Source organism: Panicum virgatum, chromosome 7K (assembly GCF_016808335.1).
Source record: "Panicum virgatum strain AP13 chromosome 7K, P.virgatum_v5, whole genome shotgun sequence".
In the NCBI taxonomy this organism is placed as follows: domain Eukaryota; kingdom Viridiplantae; phylum Streptophyta; class Magnoliopsida; order Poales; family Poaceae; genus Panicum; species Panicum virgatum.
The window spans coordinates 33,897,170-33,918,468 of NC_053142.1; the positions used below are offsets into that span (position 1 = coordinate 33,897,170).

Genomic DNA, 21,299 nt, shown 5'->3' on the forward strand with positions numbered 1-21,299 from the left:
CGGAACAAACGCACCCAATCGACTCCATTTGACCCAAAACTCATGTTTGGTGTGTTTTCGGAGTTTTCGCTTCTGGTGCGAAAACTCGTGCGAAACCCGCCCCCTAGGGCTGGCCACTCTAGTGCGAACTGGAGCGAAATAAAAGTTGCAGTTGAATTTTTCGAAACGGAAACTCAAGCGTTAAGGATATTCTAAAAATCGTGGAGATAGTAAGGATATTCTAAAAGTAGGAGGAGATACAAAGTTTTAATGGTGGAAGTAGATAGTAAGGATATTCTAAAAATAGCTGGAAGAGCTGGGAAAAATGTAGTTTGCTACAAAACTTCTGTTAGTAAGAACAAGTGTTGATGATTTGTCGAGTCTGAAGATAAGTACCATGCTCGTACAACTAAAAGTTGAATAGCCTAATGTAGTCGGTGACATAGGTTACTTGATGATCTGATCAACAAAGTTCTAAGGTATTATAAGTTTTTCCTTGCAGTGAGTTGATACTGCATGTCATCGGCCTCCGCTTAGGATCAGTTGGGCTGTTCTGCACGTTGTTCCTGTTCCTGCCAGTTGCGAGGGGCTCAGTTCTTCTTCGGCTTATCGACATTCCATTTGAGCATGCTATTAGATACCACGTCTGGCTCGGACATCTCACGATGGCTCTCTTTACATTGCATGGCTTGTGCTATGTGATCGAATGGTCCATGCAGGGGCTCCTACTTAAAAAAGTAAGTACAGAGTGATGTAGAATCATTCCGGATTATGATTTTCCATGGTCAATGCCTTACCTGTTTTTAGTTTGCTGTTTTGGTTTATAAGAAATTGCAGTCTATTGACTAGTGAATTCTTGTTGGAAATGTTTCTGAAACATAGAAAATACTGATGGTCGATAACTAGAATATGACTGAAAACACTCTCAGATCCGAAAATGTTTACGAGTTGTGGCTGATGGCAAAGTTTGTTGTTACTAGTGTTCTATATCTCAGTACTTGTGATTTATTAAGTGTACATGGTTCTGTCTTTCTAGATGGCAGGATGGGAGGAAGTTGGAATTGCAAACTTCCCTGGCGTGATCAGCTTGGCAGCTGGCCTACTTATGTGGGTGACCTCACTTCACCCAGTGAGGAAGAGGTTCTTTGAGCTCTTCTTCTACACCCACCAACTCTACGTCATCTTTGTCGTGTTCTTGGCATTACACGTCGGCGACTTCATCTTCAGCATTTCAGCTGGGGCCATCTTCCTCTTCATGCTCGATCGCTTCCTAAGGTTTTGGCAGTCAAGGGCCAAAGTTGACATCATTTCAGCTGCCTGCCGCCCATGCGGGACAGTGGAGCTAGTCTTCTCAAAACCAGCAAGTAAAGCGCTTATTTTCCTTGTACTGCATTAATCACTGTTTCATTTCTGCTGTTACTGTTTCTTTAAAAGTTGCCTCTTGTTCTACAGGTCTCCGCTACAATGCTCTCAGTTTCATCTTCATCCAAGTGCGCGAGTTGTCATTCTTGCAGTGGCATCCGTTCAGCGTATCTTCGAGTCCAATGGATGGGAGATACCACATGTCGGTTCTCATAAAAGTACTGAGCACATGGACTGAGAAGCTGAGGAGCATCATCACCGATGTCCAGGAGCAGAACAGGGGTGACTCCGAGTTGCAATGTGGCCGCATAACAGCCTGTGTGGAAGGGCCGTATGGACATGAATCTCCCTATCACTTGATGTGAGTTTTCAGTTAACCCAAATACTGCCTAGCCACTAGCTGAAAAAAATGCCATTGGTTAAAAGGTCAAGTTCATGACTTTTGCATGTGTCGGTGTCCCGACCCGGGGGCCTGGATCCCAACTAGTAAATGCCGCGTGTTTCCTCGTCCCAGATGATGATGCAAGAGGCAATCACAGTAACGCACGGTTTATCCTGGTTCCGGCCGCGGGGCCGTACGTCCAGCAAAGGCGGTGTGCGAGGGCACTGTATTATCTTGCACCCGAAGTGCTTGTAGTAGGGGATACAAGCGAGGCGAGAGAGGGAGAAAAGCTCCCAAGTCTCTGCTAGAAGTGGAGTCGGTTGAGGTGTGTGCTCAGTAGTGCTGAGAGTTCTCTGAGGGGAAAATCAGAGAGCCTGCTTCCAACCTTAGATTGGAGAGATCAGATCAGCCTGCGCAAAAGGAAGCCCACCCTCTCCTTTTATAGTTGTAAGGAGGGGCGGTGTACATGAGTGTAGGGGCGCGGAAGTCGTCGTTTCCCCCGAATCGCAGGTACAGTGGTCGAACACTGTAGGAAGTACACTGTGGGAAGGCGGCGCGCGTCGCTGTCATCCTGGGTTTCGTCCTTAGTCCCGCGAAGATTGCGCCGGTCGTCCTGCAGTGTCCCGGCGGTAGTAATGGCAAGGGACGGTCCCGGACCCCCTTGTCGGAGTGCGGGCATGCGCACTAGAAGGTCTGGGAGCGTGTGGAAGTCCCGGACCCCACGAGGGGGAGGTCCGGGGTCCCACCCGTACGTGCCGAGTGCCCTTCTCAGAAGGACACGTGACATCATTGGACCCCTTCCCCAGCGGGAGGCGAGTCCGGATGGTCGGCGTCGGCAGAGTAGTAACGGGGGCGGCGCCAACTTGTCTTGCCCTGCGTTGAATGCCCACAGTGCTGCTACAGCGACTGGGGTGGCGGAGCGTTGACCGGGGTCAGCGGACGGGATGCCGGTCACATCCACTGCGGGAGTGGCAGTCTGACGCCGCCCGTCCTTTGAGCCGTGGCGGAGTGGCTGGCCTTTAATGCCTTCGTACGGCGGTCGGTTGGGCGGCGGGGCTGTTTGTCCCTTGTGCCGAGAGATGGCCTCGAGCGAGGCGGAGATTGGTCACCCGCTTGAGGGAAGATCCGCTACCCTCGAGCGAGGCGGAGATTGGTCACCCGCTCGAGGGAAGATCTGCTACCCTCGAGCGAGGCGGAGATTGGTCACCCGCTCGAGGGAAGATCCGCTACCCTCGAGCGACGCGGAGATTGGTCACCCGCTCGAGGGAAGATCCGCTACCCTCGAGCGAGCCGGAGATTGCCCAGCGGGCCAGAGAGGGACCCTCGAGCGAGGCGGAGATTGGTCACCCGCTCGAGGGGGATGCGGATGGGCCGCATGCTGGGCTTCGTCGGGTCCTTCCCTTTCCTCTGAATGGGAAGCAGGCCGTGGGCCTTCGTGGGCTTAGCCGTCTTATCAGGTGTTTGTGTTTTTAAAAAAGCGGTCTTAGTACCACAATTAGGGTGTCCCTAATTGTGGCACCCGACAGTAGCCCCCGAGGCTTTGGTCGAGTCATGGGATTCGTCCAAAGGGTAATTCGGCGATTTCTCTCTTGACGTGTTTAGTCAAAGTCGTGCACCTGCTGGGCGCGCCTGAGCGCGGGCCCGGCGGGTGTGACAACACGCCGGTCAGGATAGTACGCCCGTGGGGGGTGTACTTCGAGGCGCGCGCCTCTTTGTTTGTTTGTTTGAAGGACAAGACGTGTCCGCGCACTGAGGGGGGCCAGGGCGACGGTGGCACCTGCTGCTTGGCAGCTGGTGCTTTTATCGAGCTGTCCCGTGCGCAGGGCCTTGGCCCCGGCGTTCCTTATTGCTTTGCGGCGCGCCGTTCGAGGGCAGCCGGCCAGAGCCGATGCTGCACTGCTTAGCGTCCAGGGGCTCAGCTCCGCTTTATTTCATTCGGTCGTGTCTCGGCGCGGTGACCGAGGACAGCCTTTGCTCGTGGAGCGCTGTGTCGTCACGGGCGATACAAGCCTCCGCTCTTCGAAAAGCTTGAAGCTTTATGCCCGGCGCAGCTATAAATAGGGGTCGTGGGATTCCCTTTCTTCTCCAGCCTCCCAACTCTTTCTTCCAGCCCTGCCTAAATCTTGTAATGTTTCCCTTGCCTTCTTGGGGCCGGCCCAAAGATGAGGTGGCCTGGCTTTTTTTAGGCATTTGGTGCTAGAAGAATGCTTGCGAGCGGTAGGGGAAGACCGGAGTGGGCGTGCGCACCATCCCTCAGCTTCAGTGGGATCAGCAGAAGAGCATTGGGCCCGTGGGGTCCTGCTCCTGCGATGTCCCCTAGCCTGAAGGGGGATGGAAGCGCCCGACCATGGCGTTAGTGCTAGGTTGGGCAGCTGTTCCTTGCGTCGTCCCCCCAAACGACGAGGTTGCCCTCGGGGAGACGGTGCGGAGGGCGCTGTCCGCCAGCTCGACCCCCCGCATAGTCTTCGGTGGAGGAGACGCTAGAAGAAGGCTTGCGAGGAGAGCGTCCCGCTGGACCCGTGAGGTCTGGGGGCCGCTTCTCGCATCCCTAGCAGCCTCGCTGTTGCGTCAGCTAAGGGCTCGGTGCCTTTCTTCGTCTCTTGCTCCTCCCCAAGACAGGGAAAATTGCCACGCAGGTGGCAACGTGTTTGTATCTTTCGATGGCTTCGCGCCGGCAACCCTTTGTAATCTTTATTTGCACTTTGAGCAATAAAGTCCCCCTTTTTCTCCTACGGAGGAGATTACCGAGGGTACAGGGGCGTACATAGAGTTTACGACCCTCGAATATGTGTGAAGTCATTTTCGCGGGGGCGCGTCAGCGCACCCGCGGGTGTAGCCCCCGAGGCCTTGGAGGAGAGTTTGTGCTCGTCCAAGGGCTGTAAACGTCGTCCCACTGGGTAGCTTTGCTGGGGCGGCTGCCCTGCACCTTTTTCAGCCGGCATCGGCACTCTTTCAGCCGGCCTCGGCATTCTCAGAGCTGGTACAGCGGCCCGGCGTTCAGCTTGACCCTCAGGGGAACGTACGCTAATAGCGGTGGGTTCGGTTTACGCGTAGAGCTTCACAAGTGACGGTTGTTGATTTATTCGAGGGTGTGGTTGGAGCCGTAGTGTGCGGGGAGCCCCCGAGCCCATGCCCGCATGAAGGAGTTCAGGGGAATCCTCGACTCCGATTACGACCCTCGTCGCCCTTCCGCAGGGAGGAGGGGAGAAGCGCACCATGCTACCCATGCCCGGGCCGCGAGCTATGGTTGCTTCAGTGAGCTATTAGCGGATTTGTTCAAGCGGACGTCCGTGCCCCGTTCGATAGGGGTCGGCTTGTGGTCCGTAGACACGTCTCATAAAGCGCTTGTGAGGGTTCGCTAGGCGGGGCTCGAACCCATTCGGTAGGGTTCGAGGGCTCGATGCTCTCCCTCGATGGGATCCCCCTTCTAGGCACCCTCGACTGGCCTTGAACACTGCGTAGGATGTCTCAAACTCCGTGTTCGAGGGTAGCTTGTACGGCACATCCTTGCAGTTCCTGACTCTGGCGATCTGAGGCGCCTGTCGAACCCCCCGAAGGGCCAGGCTTCGAACCCCTGATCAGTAAGGCCTCGGAATGCGATTCCTTCGGGGGTAAAGGGACCCCAGAAGGAATATTCTGTCTTGGTTTGAAACGACGCAGAGTCGCAAGTCGTGCGCGCGGGTCTTCCGCTGGTGGTGGGCGAACGTGGCCCGATTCATGCGGTGCGGCGGGGGCGTGCCTTTTCAGGCGTCGGCCTCGGGCAGACGGAGCGGCGTGGGCGGCGGCTGACGGATGGGATAACACAACAGTCGCGTCACGCCAGCCGGTTACCGTGCCGCATTTATCGCCGCGTGCGCGCGTGGGAAACTCCGCGGTCGTGGGGCCCACCCGTCAGTGATAGCAAAATCTACCGCATTGAATGCGGTAGATTTGAGCCATGGCTGTGGGTGCGCCCCCCGTGGTAAATAAATACGGAGAAGAAGGGGATGTTTTGGGTTCACCTGGCCATTTGCCTCCATCCCGCTTCGCCTTCGCCTTCTCCGCCTCCGTTGCTTCCTGAACCCGTAGCCAAGAGCGAGAAGGAGAAAGGAAAAAGAGGGAGAGAGAGAGACTTAGCCATTTCGGAGCCTTCCTTTTCCCATCCCCCCTCGACTCTCGGAGATGTCGGACATCCAGGAGCCCTTGCCATGGGGGAAGTCCTCCGCCACCGTCGCGGTTCTGGAGCAGCTGGTCGCCGATCGGCTGCTGCCGCGGAACTCCGACGTGGGGGCGCCGGCGTGGATTTCCCCGCACCCGGATGAGTCTGAGCCGAAGCCCCCGCAGGGCTACGTCGTAAGCTTCGTGCGCCTCCACGAACGGGGCTTCGGCGTCCCCATCAGCAAGTTCATGAGGGCCCTGCGCGAGTACTACGGAGTGGAGCTGCACAATTTCAGCCCCAACTCCATCTCGCAGGCGGCGGTCTTCGTCGCCGTCTGCGAGGGGTACCTCGGCATCGACGTCCACTGGGATCTCTGGATCCACTTGTTCCGCGGCGAGCTCTTCGTCGAGAACGCGCGGAACCAGCCGAGGCGGTTCGCGCACGCCGGTGGCCTGACGCTCCATGTCCGCCCGAACCGGAGGAACCTTTACATCACAAGCAAGATGACGACAAACAACTCCGGGTGGAGCCGAGGGTGGTTCTACCTTCGAAACTTCAGTGGCGCGCTCCCGGCGTTTACCAACAAGGTTCTTCGGGAGCGTCCGGCGAAGTGGGACTGGGGGGTGTCGCCCCCAGCTCAACAAGCCAGGCTCGAGGGCCTCACCGACGCGCTGGCGCGTTTGGCGAGGAAGGGGTTGACGGCGGCGGCCGTCATCGCGAACTTTCACCGGCAGAGGGTGATCCCTCTCGTGGAGAGGGCCCTGCCGATTTACCAACTCACCCCCGGAAGCAAGGTTGAAGGCTCGAGGACGTCGAGCAAGCTTCTCTCCTATACCATCGCCGCCCGGAGGGCGAAGTACGCGGTGGCGGAGTTTCCCCAAGATCCCGCGGATCTTTGGAGGATCAAGATGCGCCCCGAGCCGGGGTATATTTCCCTGGTAAGTTTTGGCTTCGAACTCGTCATGCATCGTGTAGTTTCCTTCTCCTGACCCTATCTCTTGTGCATTTTGCAGGGGTTGAGGTGTGGCACCTCGAGGCCTCCGGCCCCGGAACAGCGCCTGATCAATCGCCTCCACGCGGAGAAGATGAAGAGGCGGAAGGACGCGGCGGAGGCAAAAGCCGAGAGAAAAAGGAAGAGGAAAGCGAGGCACAACAAGGCGTGCCAGCTCGCTCGCGCGGAGGGGAAGCCGCGGCCCGCCACACCTGAGTCCTCGGAGGAGGACGAGGAGGAGGCCACGGATGCCGAGGACCACGCTCGGAGGAGCGATGGGGAAGGTGCGCGCGCGAGCCCCCCACCGTTCTACCTGTGGGACTCGGAAGAGGGAGCAACCGTGGCGCCAGAGGAGCCGGGGGCCGTAGCGGGGTCATCGGCGAATCCCTCCCTCGAGGGTGCGGTGCGGGGGTCATCCTCGCCGGCGGCCGGCGAGGGGTCGCCTGCGCCCCAGGTGCTGATCCGCGGCCACGAGACCGCGGCGGGAGAGGAGTCGTCCGCGCTGGCAGCCTCGAGCCATCGGGCCGACACGAGGGGGGCGCCCTCGGGGCAGTCTTCGAGGGACAGCTCGATGCCCCAGGCTCGAAAGAGCGCCACGAGGAAGCGGAGCATGAGTGCTCGATCTGGGTAAGCATTTTGGATTTCGTTTTTCGTTACGTATTTGGTAAATTTCTCGAACCTGCTCAACTTGCGTCTCTTGATTTCCAGCCCCGAGGCCGTTCCCAAGGATGCAGTACGGCTTGCCCCGGCCAAAGCTCTCAAGACCGGGTCTCGCAGCACTCCGCACACCGCGCCGCAGCCCCCGCCCGCCGTGGATCTCGAGGCGGCGGCCGCTAGGCTACGGGAGGTCGTGGCCCGAGGGGCCCAGGTGGTGCAGCGAGCCCGGGAGGAGGAGGGTGATGCCGGTCAGAGTGCCGCCGGCCAGCGTGGCGCCGAGGCGGCTGCTCAGGCGGCCGACGCCGAGGAGACCGGCCAGGGCGGTGCCGGTGGCGTCGCCCAAGCGGCCATTCAAGTTGAGGCCGGTCAGGGCGACGCGGACAGCGCCGCCCGACCGGTCACAGAAGGAGAAACTGGCGGGGACGCGCAGGAGCGCCCTGCCGGTCAAGCAGCGGAGGAGACCCTCGTCTTCGAGCCCTCGAGGGCCGAGGGCGAGGGCCTCACAGAGGACATGGCGCAAGAGGCGCCAGGGGTAGAAGGAGCCCCCTTCTCGGAGCCCACCGAGGCCCGGGACGAGGGTACCGTCGCAATAGTGCCCGTGCCAACGGCGCAGGAGGGCACGACGGCAGTGGTGGAGCTGCCGGACAGCAGCGAGGAGTACGGGGATTCGATAGATATCGACCCCGCTGCTGCGGCGAGGGCCGCCGCACACATCGCCGAGTTCGCGTCGCCCGGCGTGGGCATGCTCGAAGCGGGGGCGTCCGAGGGGAGCCACCTCGGGGTGATCGTCCCGTCCGGTGTCCCCTCAGAGTTCCTTCGCAAGGAGCAGGAGGAGGAGGAGGCCTGGAACAAGCAGATGGGCATTGGGCGCGAGATCTTGCAGGCCCTCGACCGCGCCTATCAGCTCCATCAGAATGCGGATTACCAGGTCAGCCAGGTAAGTATTTCCCGCCGAAAATTGATCGTATTTGGTTTTAGCTTTTGCGCATCTTCACCCACGCCGTCCCCCTTTGCAGCAGCTGAGGGAAATCTCGCGCGAGAAGAGCGCCGAGATGAACCGGCTGTACTCCTAGATGAGCCAGCTCGGGCAACACAACGCCGAGCTGGTGCTCAAAAACATCGACGCCAACACAAAAATGGCCGATCTGGGAGCGCGTCAGCGGGCGCTGGAGGAGGAGCTGGCGCGGGTTGCTGGTGAGCGGGACGTCCAGAGGGCGGCAGCGGAGGAGAAGGCCCAGGAGGCCGAGGCACAAGTTGCCGAGCTGCAGCGTCTTCGGACGGCGCTCGAGGAGAGAGCTCGGGAGGCGGAGGCGCAGAGCGCCGAACTGCAATGCCTCAGTGCCACGCTCGAGCAGCAGAAGGCCGAGCTCCTCCACAAAGAGGTGGTCGTGGTTGCGCTCACCGGGACCCTCTAGGAACAGGGCGATGCCCTCGAAGAGAAGGAGGTGGCCCTCCAGAACATGGGGGCCAGCCTTAAGGAAAAAGAAGCCTCCTTGTCCTCGCTCGAGGAGGCAGCCCGTACCCAGAGGGAGGAGGCGCAGAAGAACATGGCGGGTGAGTACCTTCGATTTTTCGTCGATTTGCTTTCTTTCGTGGCTAATGTCGATTTCCTTTGCTCAGAGCTGAGGCAAAAGGTGGCGGATGAGACCGCGGCGAAGGAAGCGGTCCATACCGCGCTCACGGCGGTACAGATGGAGTTTGCTGAGCTGGAGCAGACCGCCGTGAGTGTGTGTCAAGAGCTCGAGGGGGAGGGTGCCGTCTCGGGCAGTTCGGTGATCAGCCGCCTGCGCGCGCTAGGCGGCCGGATTGCCGAACACGCCAAGAGCACCTTCCGCCTCGGTGTCCTGCGGGCTCTCGCCGTGGCCTCGACGCATTACCTCATGGATCTCGGGAGGGTGTCGTCGGGGTACGTCGTGCCCGATGATGCGGACGCGGACGCCGCGTCGGCCATTATGGATGAAGCCGATGCGGCCGCGGAGGAGTTCGCCACCGTCCTCGCCGAGAAGCTCGAGGCGGACATCCCTCCCATCGCCGAATTCGACGCCCCTGAAGACCCCCAAGGGGGGATGGTAGCCTGTAGGACGGTTGGGCCTCGAAGCCCATGTAAATAGATTAGTGTTTATATCATAGTCGCACTTTGTAATCGCACTCTATGAATATAAAGGATTTTGTTTCGTAATTTGAATGTGTGGCCCGTCGAGGCCTTGTGTGTTCGAGCCTGTGTTTCTTTACTTTATTTCCGTGTTCTTCATATGCGACTTAGATAAACATCTGCGAGGAAGTTCGTGTTCATAAGCAACGTAGGCGTAGGGTGGTGAGGGGGGTGCCGTATCCCGGAGGCGTAGGCGGTCCCACGACTCGGCCAGCCCCGTACCGTAGTTGCTTACGCCTCGCGTCCGTTTTTTCCAAGGATACGAGAAGCTTAGGGTCGAGACGGAAATATTTCGAAAAACATTGGCGACTTTTTGGGGACGTTCGGGGGTTCCCCCCGTAGTAGCCCCCGAGGGAGGCTCGGCTTTGCCGAGGGTAAAGCCGAGCGTACCTCAATGTTTGTGCGCGCCCGAGCCCTCGAGGGTCGGGAAGGTTCCCAAAAAAGCGATAAGTGAAGCGTGCTTTCTTATTATTTCGGGGAATTGAAAATGCGATTATGAACAATATAGAAATAGCTTGAAATGCTAAGCGTAGAAACGACGTAGCTGTTGTATGTTCCAAGCATTGGTGAGGACTTCGCCGTTCTCGTTTGCCAGCTTGTACGTGCCGGGCTTGAGTACCTCGGCGATTATGTACGGTCCTTCCCATGGGGGCGAGAGCTTGTGGCGGCCCCTGTTGTCCTGTCGAAGCCTCAGCACCAAGTCCCCTTCGTTGAGATCTCGGCGCCGGACTCTCTGCGCTTGATACCTTCGTAGGGACTGCTGGTAGCGCGCGGAATGCAGGAGTGCCACATCTCGAGCCTCGTCCACTTGGTCCAGCGAGTCTTCGCGAGCTCGCTGGTTTCGTTGCTCTTGATATGCCTTGAGCCTTGGCGATCCGTATTCCAAGTCGGTGGGGAGGATGGCCTCGGCGCCATAGACGAGGAAGAACGGAGAGAAACCCGTAGCTCTGCTCGGGGTCGTCCTCAGGCTCCAGATGACCGAGGGTAGCTCTGTGAGCCACCTTCGGCCGAACTTGTTCAGCTTGTTGAAGATCCTCGGCTTTAGTCCTTGGAGGATCATGCCATTGGCACGCTCCACTTGCCCGTTCGTCTGTGGGTGTGCCACAGCTGACCAGTCCACACGTATGTGGAAGCTGTCACAGAACGCCAAGAACTTCTTGCCTGTGAACTGGGTGCCGTTGTCGGTGATAATCGAGTTTGGGACCCCGAACCTGAAGACAATGTCGGTGAAGAATTGGACTGCTTGCTCGGATTTGATCTTGCCGATGGGTCGAGCCTCGATCCATTTGGAGAACTTGTCGACCGCCACCAGCAAGTGGGTGAAGCCCCCGGGCGCCCTCTTCAACGGACCGACGAGGTCCAGCCCCCACACGGCGAACGACCACGTGATGGGGATGGTCTGCAGAGCATGGGCCGGGAGGTGTGTTTTTCGGGCGTAGAACTGGCATCCCTCGCAAGTCCGCACGACGTCAGTGGCGTCAGCGACCGCGGTGGGCCAGTAAAAGCCTTGCCGAAACGCGTTACCCACGAGGGTGCGTGGCGCGGCGTGGTGGCCGCAGATGCCAGCATGGATGTCGCGGATCAGCTCCTTGCCCTCGGGGATGGGAATGCAACATTGCAGGACACCCGAGGGGCTACGCTTGTGTAGCCCGTTGTCGATTAGAACAAAGGACTTGGCCCGCCTGGCAAGGCGTCGTGCCTGAGCGCGGTCCGAGGGTAGGACCCCTCGAATCATCCAGTCAAGGTACTGAACGCGCCAGTCTCGCGAAGCGGGGGCCTCGTCAACTTCCATCGCTTCGGCCTCGTCCGCGGAGGTTGTCCCGAAGTCAGTATCCATGGGCCCGACCCCGTCCGCCGGGGGGTTCCCACCGGACGGCCCGGCGGACGAGGGGCCTGACTCCGTCGGTTGCTTGAACTCGACGGAGGGCCTGGAGATGTCGTGAGCGAAGATGTTCGGGGGGATGGTGGTCCGCCCCGAGGCTATCTTGGCCAGTTCGTCCGCGTCCTCGTTGCACTTGCGCGGGACGTGATTGAGCTCGAGGCCGTCGAATTTGTCCTCGAGGCGGCGTACTGCGTTGCAGTATGCCTCCATCTTCGGGTCGTGGCAGCTAGACTCCTTCATCACTTGGTCGACGACGAGCTGAGAGTCACCGCGCGCGTCGAGGCGTTTGACACCGAGCTCGATGGCGATGCGGAGGCCACCGAGGAGGGCCTCATACTCCGCCATATTGTTCGAAGCAGGGAAATGCAAGCGGATTACATACCGCATGTGTTCTCCGAGAGGTGAGATGAAGAGGAGGCCGGCGCCGGCACCAGTTTTCATTACCGACCCGTCGAAGTACATAGTCCAGCATTCGCCCCGGATTTGTGATGGGGGTAGCTGAATGTCCGTCCACTCAGCCACGAAGTCAGCCAAAATTTGGGACTTGATTGCCTTGCGGGGGGCGTAGGTGAGTGTCTCCCCCATAAGCTCCACAGACCATTTGGCGATTCTACCCTCGGCTTCCCGGTTGCGGGCTATCTCTCCCAAGGGGAAAGACGAGACCACTGTGACGGGGTGGGCCTCGAAGTAGTGGCGCAGCTTGCGTCGAGCCAACACCACTGCGTAGAGCAGCTTCTGAATCTGCGGATAGCGTGTCTTGGTTTCAGACAACACCTCGCTGATATAGTACACCGGCCGCTGGACGGGCAAAGCCTGACCCTCCTCTTGTCTCTCAACAACGATCACCGCGCTGACCACTTGGGTCATCGCAGCTACGTATAGATAGAGGGGCTCGCCGTCCGTAGGTGGTGTAAGAATGGGAGCACGGGTGAGCGATGCCTTCAGCCTTTCGAGGGCTTCTTGAGCTTCGGGGGTCCACGTGAAGCGCTCGGTTTTCCTCAAGAGTCGGTACAGGGGTAAGCCTTTCTCGCCGAGATGCGAGATAAAACGGCTAAGGGACGCTAGGCATCCCATGACCCTCTGTACCCCCTTTAGGTCTCGGATCGGTCCCATCCGAGTGATGGCCGAGACTTTGTCAGGGTTGGGTTCGATGCCCCGCTGGGAGACAATGAAGCCCAAGAGCATGCCTCGAGGCACCCCGAACACGCACTTCTCGGGGTTAAGTTTTACCCCTTTGGCCCGTAGGCAATCGAATGCGATCCTGAGATCAGCAACCAGGTCGTCCGCCTTCCTGGTTTTGACAACGATATCATCGACATATGCCTCTACGCTCCGCCCGAGCTGGTCTCCGAAAACGTGGAGCATACACCGTTGATAGGTAGCTCCGGCGTTTCTGAGGCCAAAGGGCATCGTAACGTAGCAGTACATGCCGAATGGTGTGATAAAAGAAGTCGCGAGCTGGTCGGACTCTTTCATCTTGATTTGGTGGTAACCGGAATAGGCATCAAGAAAGGATAGAAGTTCGCATCCCGCCGTAGTGTCTACGATCTGATCGATCCGCGGCAAAGGAAAGGGAACCTTCGGACATGTCTTATTTAGACTAGTGTAATCCACACACATCATCCAGCTTCCACTCTTTTTCTTTACTAATACTGGATTAGCGAGCCACTCGGGATGGAATACCTATTGGTGAATCCGGCCGCCAGAAGTTTCTGCAACTCCTCGCCGATCGCCCGGCGCTTGAGCTCGTCGAAGCGTCGTAGGCGTTGCTTCACCGGCTTGGAGTTGGGTCGGACATCAAGAGAGTGCTCGGCGACCTCCCTCGGTATGCCAGGCATGTCCGAGGGGCTCCACGCAAAGATATCTGCGTTGGCGCGAAGGAAATCGACGAGCACCACTTCCTATTTGTCGTCGAGGGTGGCGCTGATCTGCAACGCCTTGTCGTCGGAGTGGCTCGGGTCGAGGGGCACCTTCTTGATACCCTCGGCGGGTTCGAAGCTCCCGGCGTGTCGGTGCGTGGAGTCCAAGGCCTCGCTCGCCATTTTGTCGAGGGTGGCTGCGAGGGCCTCGTCCTCCGCTTGAGCTTCCGCGCGCTCTACGCACTCGACATCGCACTCGTAGGCGTGCTCGAACGAAGAGCCGATGGTGATGACGCCCTTCGGACCCGGCATTTTGAGCTTGAGGTAGGTGTAGTTGGGGACGGCCATAAACTTGACGTAGCAAGGACGACCGAGGATGGCATGATAGGACCCTCGAAATCCCACCACCTCGAAAGTGAGTACCTCCTTGCGGAAGTTGGCTGCTGTGCCGAAGCACACAGGCAGATCGATCTGGCCGAGGGGTTGGACCCGCTTCCCCGGCGCGACGCCGTGGAATGGCGACTTGCTGGGGCGTAGCTTGTCCAGTCCGATCCCCATGAGCTCCAAGGTGGGGGCGTACATGATGTTGAGGCTGCTACCTCCGTCCATGAGCACCTTGGAGAAGCGGGTGTTGCCGATGATGGGGTCGACAACGAGCGGATATCGTCCCGGGTGCGGGACGTAGTCGGGGTGGTCCTCGCGGCCAAAGGCAATGGTGTCCTTCGACCAGTCGAGGTAGGATGGTGTGGCCTTGGTGACGGAAAAGACTTCGCGGCGCTCACGCTTGCGCTGCCGAGAAGTCATATTCGTCGTCGTTCCTCCAAAGATGAAGAAGGCGTTCTCCACTGGGGGGAACTCGTCATCCCCACCTTTGTCGCCAGCATCCTTCTTCTTGTCCTCGTCGCGATGCGCGACGCGGTTGTAGTATTTCTTGAGCATCTCGCACTGCTCGAGGGTATGGTTGACCGGGCCCTTGTGGTAAGGGCACGGCTTCTTAAGCATGTCGTCGAACTGGCCACCACCGCCTCGAGGGGGCCCTCGAGGTCCTTTGCGGTCGGGGGCGGCTGCGAAGGCCTCCTCGGAGTCCTCTGCCTGCCCCGACCCGCGCTGGTTTGGCGGGGCCGGCTTCTTTCCCTTCCTCCCCCGCTTCTGTTTCTTGGCGGGGGCGTTGAGCTTGACGTTGCTGCCCTACGCGGGCGCATCATCCTTGCGCTTGCTCGATTTGTCATCGAAGATTGCACCAACCGCCTCCTCGCCGGTGGCGTAGTTGGTGGCAGCGTCGAACAATTCATTGGTGTTAACGGGTCGGCTTCTCGCAAGCTCATGCACCAAGTTCCTGCACGTCGTACCCTCGAGGAAAGTGTTGATGACCTCGACATGGGTGACGCTGGGGAGCTCGGTGCACTGCTTGGAGAAGCGTCGCACGTAGTCACGCAGGGACTCGCGGGGCTTCTGGCGACACCCTTTGAGGTCCCAGGAATTCCCGGGGCGCACGTACGTGCCCTGGAAATTGCCCACGAAGATATGGACCAAGTCGGCCCAGTTGTGGATCTGATCCGCGGGCAGATGCTCGAGCCACGTTCGTGTGGCGTCAGCAAGATGAAGAGGAAGGTTGCGGATGATGACCGCGTCCTCCATCGCGCCGCCTAGCTGGCACGCTAGGCGGTAGTCGTTGAGCCAGACTGCAGGATCAGTCTCGCCCGAGTATTTGACGAGGGTGTTGGGTTGTCGAAAGCGCGGGGGAAAAGATGCTGTTCGAATCTCCCGGCTGAACGCCCAGGTGCCTGGAGGCTCCGGTGACTCACCCCTGTCGTGTTCAGGGTCGAAGCATCCACCCCGTCGAGGGGTGTACCTCCTGCCGTTGATGACGTTGCGGGCATCGCCGTCGCCAGCGTGCCCGCGAGTATCACGGATTCGCTCCGTTACGGGAACTCTTCCGATGCGCTCGTGCACCGAGGGTGCCCTCGCGTCGGGCGCTACGGCTGCCTTGCCCTTCCCCGCTGGGGGTGTGTGCACAGAAACCTCACGGTCCTGATGCGCAGTCCCATCACGCTGCTCCGGGGCCTTCGAGCACATACGAGACGCAGAACTCTCGGCCTGCTGTACGGCAGCTTGCTCGATGAGCTCCTGTGCCTCGCGGCGCAGGTTACGACCCGAAGGTGTCGATGGCTCGGGCATAGCTTGGAGTAGGTAGGCCGCAGCGACGAGCTTTTCGCCGGCCGTTTGCAGTTCCGGAGATTTGTCGACGTTGTCGTCGGCCAGGATGCGCTCCCGCGCAACACGTCCCGCCGCCTGGGCGTGTGCACCACGCACGGTACGCTGCTGCTCGAGTGCGGCGCGTAGCTCCTGAGTTTGTTGACGCTGCTCGTCGAGCTTGGCTTGGAGCTCGTTGAGCTGCGCCAGTTGAGCTTGTCGCGCTGCTGAACTTGACGAGGAAAGGGCTGCGGGCGGGACCACCAGTTGCTTTGCCCGTACGTCCGCCCCGCCGTCCTCGTCGTTGGCTGGAGCATTGTCGTTTTGCCCGTCCGCATGGTCCACCATGAAGCACTCCCGGGAAGGATCGAAATCCCCCTCGCTGGAGTCTTCGGAGCAGGTGAGACAGTAAGCCGTCGCCAGCTGGAACGAGCGGAGAGCGTCGGGGTCGTAGACCCCGGAGTAGTCCTCGGCCTCCTCGGCCGCGAAGTTGTTCATGAAGAAGTTGACGTCGTCGGCGATCGAGCTCGCTGCCTCGGGGTAGGATTCATCGAGGGACGATGCGATGAGGTTGCGGATTGATAGAAGATGATGACCCGGCAGATCCTCATACTCGGCGAAGTTAGTGCTGATCGAAGAGGCGTAGGTGCGAGCGGCAGTATTGCGCATCCCGAAGGGGAAGGGCAAAGGCGAGGTCGAGCCCACCCTGGGAGGCACTAGCACCGCTGCAGATGACGGTGCCGGCACAGATGATGCCGAGGCACGTGATGGCGGAACGGTAGCCCCGTTCGCCTCGATGCTGAGTTGCGACATGCCAGCCTCAACCCACATGGGGGAGCTGTGGCGTGCTGCACGACGCCACTCCGCGCGTGCTTGTCGCGAACGCTTTCCCGAGCGCCTGTTGCGCCGGGCTGGCGTAGTCGGGGCGATGAGGTCGTGTTCGGAGGAGAGGAGCTGCATGAGGTAACCGTTGCCGGTTGCCCTGAACTCGAGACTCCCGAATGAGATCTCGCGTCCCGCTGGGAACGGATCCGAAACACCCATAGGGTATGGGTTGGATCTGTTCGCCATTCCTGGAGATTAAATGGGAAAAAGAGAGAAAATGTCACGCGGCCCCCCTACCTGGCGCGCCAACTGTCGGTGTCCCGACCCGGGGGCCTGGATCCCACTAGTAAATGCCGCGTGTTTCCTCGTCCCAGATGATGATGCAAGAGGCAATCACAGTAACGCACGGTTTATCCTGGTTCCGGCCGCGGGGCCGTACGTCCAGCAAAGGCGGTGTGCGAGGGCACTGTATTATCTTGCACCCAAAGTGCTTGTAGTAGGGGATACAAGCGAGGCGAGAGAGGGAGGAAAGCTCCCAAGTCTCTGCTAGAAGTGGAGTCGGTTGAGGTGTGTGCTCAGTAGTGCTGAGAGTTCTCTGAGGGGAAAATCAGAGAGCCTGCTTCCAACCTTAGATTGGAGAGATCAGATCAGCCTGCGCAAAAGGAAGCCCACCCTCTCCTTTTATAGTTGTAAGGAGGGGCGGTGTACATGAGTGTAGGGGCGCGAAAGTCGTCGTTTTCCCCCGAATCGCGGGTACAGTGGTCGAACACTGTAGGAAGTACACTATGGGAAGGCGGCGCGCGTCGCTGTCATCCTGGGTTTCGTCCTTGGTCCCGCGAAGATTGCACCGGTCGTCCTGCAGTGTCCCGGCGGTAGTAATGGCGAGGGACGGTCCCGGACCCCCTGGTCGGAGTGCGGGCGTGCGCACTAGAAGGTCCGGGAGCGTGTGGAAGTCCCGGACCCCACGAGGGGGAGGTCCGGGGTCCCACCCGTACGTGCTGAGTGCCCTTCTCAGAAGGACACGTGACATCATTGGACCCCTTCCCCAGCGGGAGGCGAGTCCGGATGGTCGGCGTCGGCAGAGTAGTAACGGGGGCGGCGCCAACTTGTCTGGGTGAGTCTATTTATCGCGCGCGCGAGTGGAATCCAGCGCGTCGCACAAGGTCCTGTTCATCTTCTTCCTCAAGCTGTGTCGGCCGGACTTCGAGGAACGGGGTTTGCCGGGGGCGGTTGTGGCCACCGGCGACCTGAGAAGGTGGGGGGGGGGCAGGGTTGCGAGGGCGGCGCGGTGAGGCGACGGTGGAGGTGGGTTGCGAGGGCGGCGCAGCGAGGCGGCAGTGGAGGCGGGTTGCCAAGGCAGCGGCGGGGACGCCGCCGGCCGGCGGTGGATCTAGGGTTGGGGGTGATTAGCGACAGCAGTGGTGGAGGGTGGCGCGGAGGTGCCGGAGGGACGCCGGAGCCGGAGGACGCTGTGGATGGCGGGGGAGCAGCAGCGGGGCAGCCTTGTGCGACAGTATCGCGGCCAGGCGCGCGCGCTAGAAATAGACTTCCCCAACTTGTCTTGCCCTGCGTTGAATGCCCACAGTGCTGCTACAGCGACTGGGGTGGCGGAGCGGTGACCGGGGTCAGCGGACGGGACGCCGGTCACATCCACTGCGGGAGTGGCAGTCTGACGCCGCCCGTCCTTTGAGCCGTGGCGGAGTGGCTGGCCTTTAATGCCTTCGTACGGCGGTCGGTTGGGCGGCGGGGCCGTTTGTCCCTTGTGCCGAGAGATGGCCTCGAGCGAGGCGGAGATTGGTCACCCGCTCGAGGGAAGATCCGCTACCCTCGAGCGAGGCGGAGATTGCCCAGCGGGCCAGAGAGGGACCCTCGAGCGAGGCGGAGATTGGTCACCCGCTCGAGGGGGATGCGGATGGGCCGCATGCTGGGCTTCGTCGGGTCCTTCCCTTTCCTCTGAATGGGAAGCAGGCCGTGGGCCTTCGTGGGCTTAGCCGTCTTATCAGGTGTTTGTGTTTTTAAAAAAACGGTCTTAGTACCACAATTAGGGTGTCCCTAATTGTGGCACCCGACAGCATGATACACATCCAGGTACGAGAATCTCATCCTGGTGGCAGGAGGAATTGGAATATCACCATTCTTGGCGATCTTGAGTGACATAATCCACAGGATCGAGGAGGGCAAGCAATGCATGCCCAAGAACGTGCTTGTCCTGTGGTCAGTGAAGAAGTCCAAGGAGCTTTCTCTCTTGTCGGCCGTCGATGCGCAGACCATCAGTTCATCTGTCTCTGACAAGTTGCGCTTGGATATCCAGGCATTCGTGACCCAGGAAACCCAGGCTCCATTGGTAAGTATCACGCAGTCCATTGCTCAAAGAATTCGCTTCTTTGTTATCCACGACCCCGAAGAAGTAGCTCACTGTTCCATGGCGATGGCACCAGGAGGATGGCATTGGCGGCGACGACCAGAAAGTCCCTGGTATGTTCGTCAAGAACGGGACGACCATGTCCGGGCTGGTCGGCACCGGGGACAACTTCTGGGCGGCCATGTACTTCCTGGCGTCGACGCTCGGCTTCCTCCTGGCGTACGCCCTGGTGCAGGTGTACTACGTGAAGCCCCACAACGTGGTGGCGTGGTGGTACCTGGGCCTCCTGTTCATGCTGTGCATGGCCGCCGGCGGCCTCGTCGTGCTCCTGTGGCACCTGTCCGAGAAGCGGAGGCTGGAGGACGACAAGTGGGACGCCGCTGCCTCCCAGTCGCCGCGCGCCGAGCCGCAGACAGCGCCCGCGGCAGGTGGTGACGACGACGCCCCTGGCGTCGGCCTCGCCGCCCTGCGGACGACCCGGTACGGGTGCCGGCCAGACTTCGAAGGTAACTAACTAGCTTGAAACCGAAACTGGCTGTGCGGCTGCGGTGATCAATCAAGTGGCGGTTTGGCAGCGAGTGGACGGCCGGTTTGATCTGTTTGTGGATTGATATTTCAGCGGAGTTCGCGGCTTTCGTGGAGCGCGCCGGCGACGCGGCGGACGTGGGCGTGCTGGTGTGCGGGCCGCAGGGGCTGCAGGCGAGCGTGGCGAGGGAGTGCCGGGCGCGGAACCTCCGCCGCGGCGGCGGGGCGGGGAAGAGCGGCCGCCGCGCGGTCTTCCACTTCAACAGCCACAGCTTCGACCTCTGATTACACACGCGCCGGTAGGCCCGTGAGGCACACATGCATGCTGCACAGCGCACATCGAGCAGTTGTTCAATGTTACATGCTGGCTCTGTAATTATGCTGTATAGTTAGTGTATATCATTATACGTAGATGATAGTTATACAAATGTTAATTAGACAATCAAGCATGTGTATCTGTACGCGTATAGCATATTCATGCATGATCGAAACACCTTGCAAGTAGTTGAAAAGGGTTCGGCACTTTGTTCTCGCTGATTGCGTGGGAGAGAACGGAATGCTAGTGTTCCGCAACGCTGAAGCTTCTGTCTCGCAGCTGGTTCAGACCATCAAGCACTTCGGAGAGCAGTGGATTTTAGAGGGCGCGATGAAACTAGGTTGTCTGTTTGTCGAGTAATAGCTCTGGCTTTACCTCTACTTTTTGTTGCTCTTGTGTAATAGTTAGCAGTAGAGTTGGGAGCGCCCACTACCAGCGGTGGCGGACCTAGGTTTAAAATTTTCGCATACAAAATGGTATAATCCATTTTCTAATTCGGTAAACAACAGTAAAAATTCACCAAGTATCTCGGGATACAAGTAAGAAATAACATATTGTCTTGAATTCAACAACTAAAAGGACGGATTGCCGGATTCTAGCCGAGGGAACTGCCGAACTGGGAAAGGAGCTGGTGGAGATTTGCCGTGCGCCTGTGCAGGCCGCAGGTAGGTAGGGCGTCCAGCTGGCAGGCAGCGCTAGTCGGCGGCCGCGAGGGACGCCGCACCGCCGGCTTCGCCGGTCGCCGCCGCACGCCTGCAGCTTCCACCTTTCGCCTGTTGGGGTCTGGGGGGCGAACAGCGATGGGTTGACGCGGTCTGGAGCGATTCGTGCGCGAGCCGTGAGGTCGGAGGAGACTGGAGAGCTTCTCATGAGAGATTTTTGCCAGCCTAATTTTAACAGGCTAATGGGCTTGAAGATAGGAATTTTTTACATGGACCTGGCCTATTTTTTAGTATGTCAAGGCCCATATGGACCACCCTATAGGTCCGCCCCTGACTACCAGTGTGGCACGTTGTGTTTGTAAATGAGACTTCAAGTTCTCTTTTTCTTAATATAATACGCAACTCTCTTACGTATTTGAGAAAAAAAAAGCACGTAAGGTTAAGATGTCTGGCAGTACTACTCGACATTGCATTGTGTGAAAACCTACGTACCATTGCATCTGATGATTTTTGAATGCCTCGTCTCCATCATTTTTTAGAGACTAATTGGTTTGCTACCAATTTTTGCTATGCCAAAATTAAGGCATGCCAATAATATTTGGCTTTCAATTGATTCATGTCTAAAATTTGATCACCTCAATATTTTTGACCAAAATCATGGTAAGTTATTCGAAATTTCTTGAACCTTACAAGAGGGGAAAGTATTGGCTAGCATATTTGGCACTAAACCAAATGAATCTCTAAATTTCTTGCCAACAATTTGGCATGCACTAATTTTAGCAAGCCAGATATATTAGCTTGCCACAATTTTAGCCGAGCAAAAATTAACATCCAATCAAGCCGGCTTTTAGTGCCCTCCTCTTCACCCTTCTGTCTCCGGTGCTCGCTCCTAGGGATGAAAATGGTATGGTCCCGTCCGTCTGTCGGATGGAAGGAGTTTAGAGAGCAGATGAATATATTATATATGTAACTAGTTATTTAATATTCATACCGTATTTGTATCTGAATATTTAA

At 58.6% G+C, this 21,299-nt stretch overlaps 1 protein-coding gene across 1 annotated transcript; it reads left to right on the plus strand.

The window, feature by feature from the left end:
• The first annotated feature begins 444 nt into the window (after positions 1-444).
• Positions 445-19,607, plus strand: LOC120641121 (ferric reduction oxidase 6-like). The gene is made up of 6 exons (XM_039917108.1): positions 445-716; positions 1,016-1,343; positions 1,432-1,702; positions 18,509-18,764; positions 18,859-19,288; positions 19,402-19,607. Exons 1-6 carry the CDS (start codon positions 645-647, stop codon positions 19,590-19,592), a joined length of 1,548 nt encoding a protein of 515 aa, XP_039773042.1. The 5' UTR covers positions 445-644; the 3' UTR covers positions 19,593-19,607.
• The last annotated feature ends 1,692 nt before the right edge of the window (positions 19,608-21,299 follow it).

Excerpts from the sequence above, each read along its gene's own strand:
- LOC120641121 (XM_039917108.1), top strand. The coding sequence starts at position 645 with ATGGCTCTCTTTACATTGCATGGCTTGTGCTATGTGATCGAATGGTCC. Across the intron at positions 717-1,015 it reads AGGGGCTCCTACTTAAAAAA|ATGGCAGGATGGGAGGAAGT; the intron begins GTAAGTACAGAG and ends CTGTCTTTCTAG. Across the intron at positions 1,703-18,508 it reads GAATCTCCCTATCACTTGAT|GTACGAGAATCTCATCCTGG; the intron begins GTGAGTTTTCAG and ends ATACACATCCAG.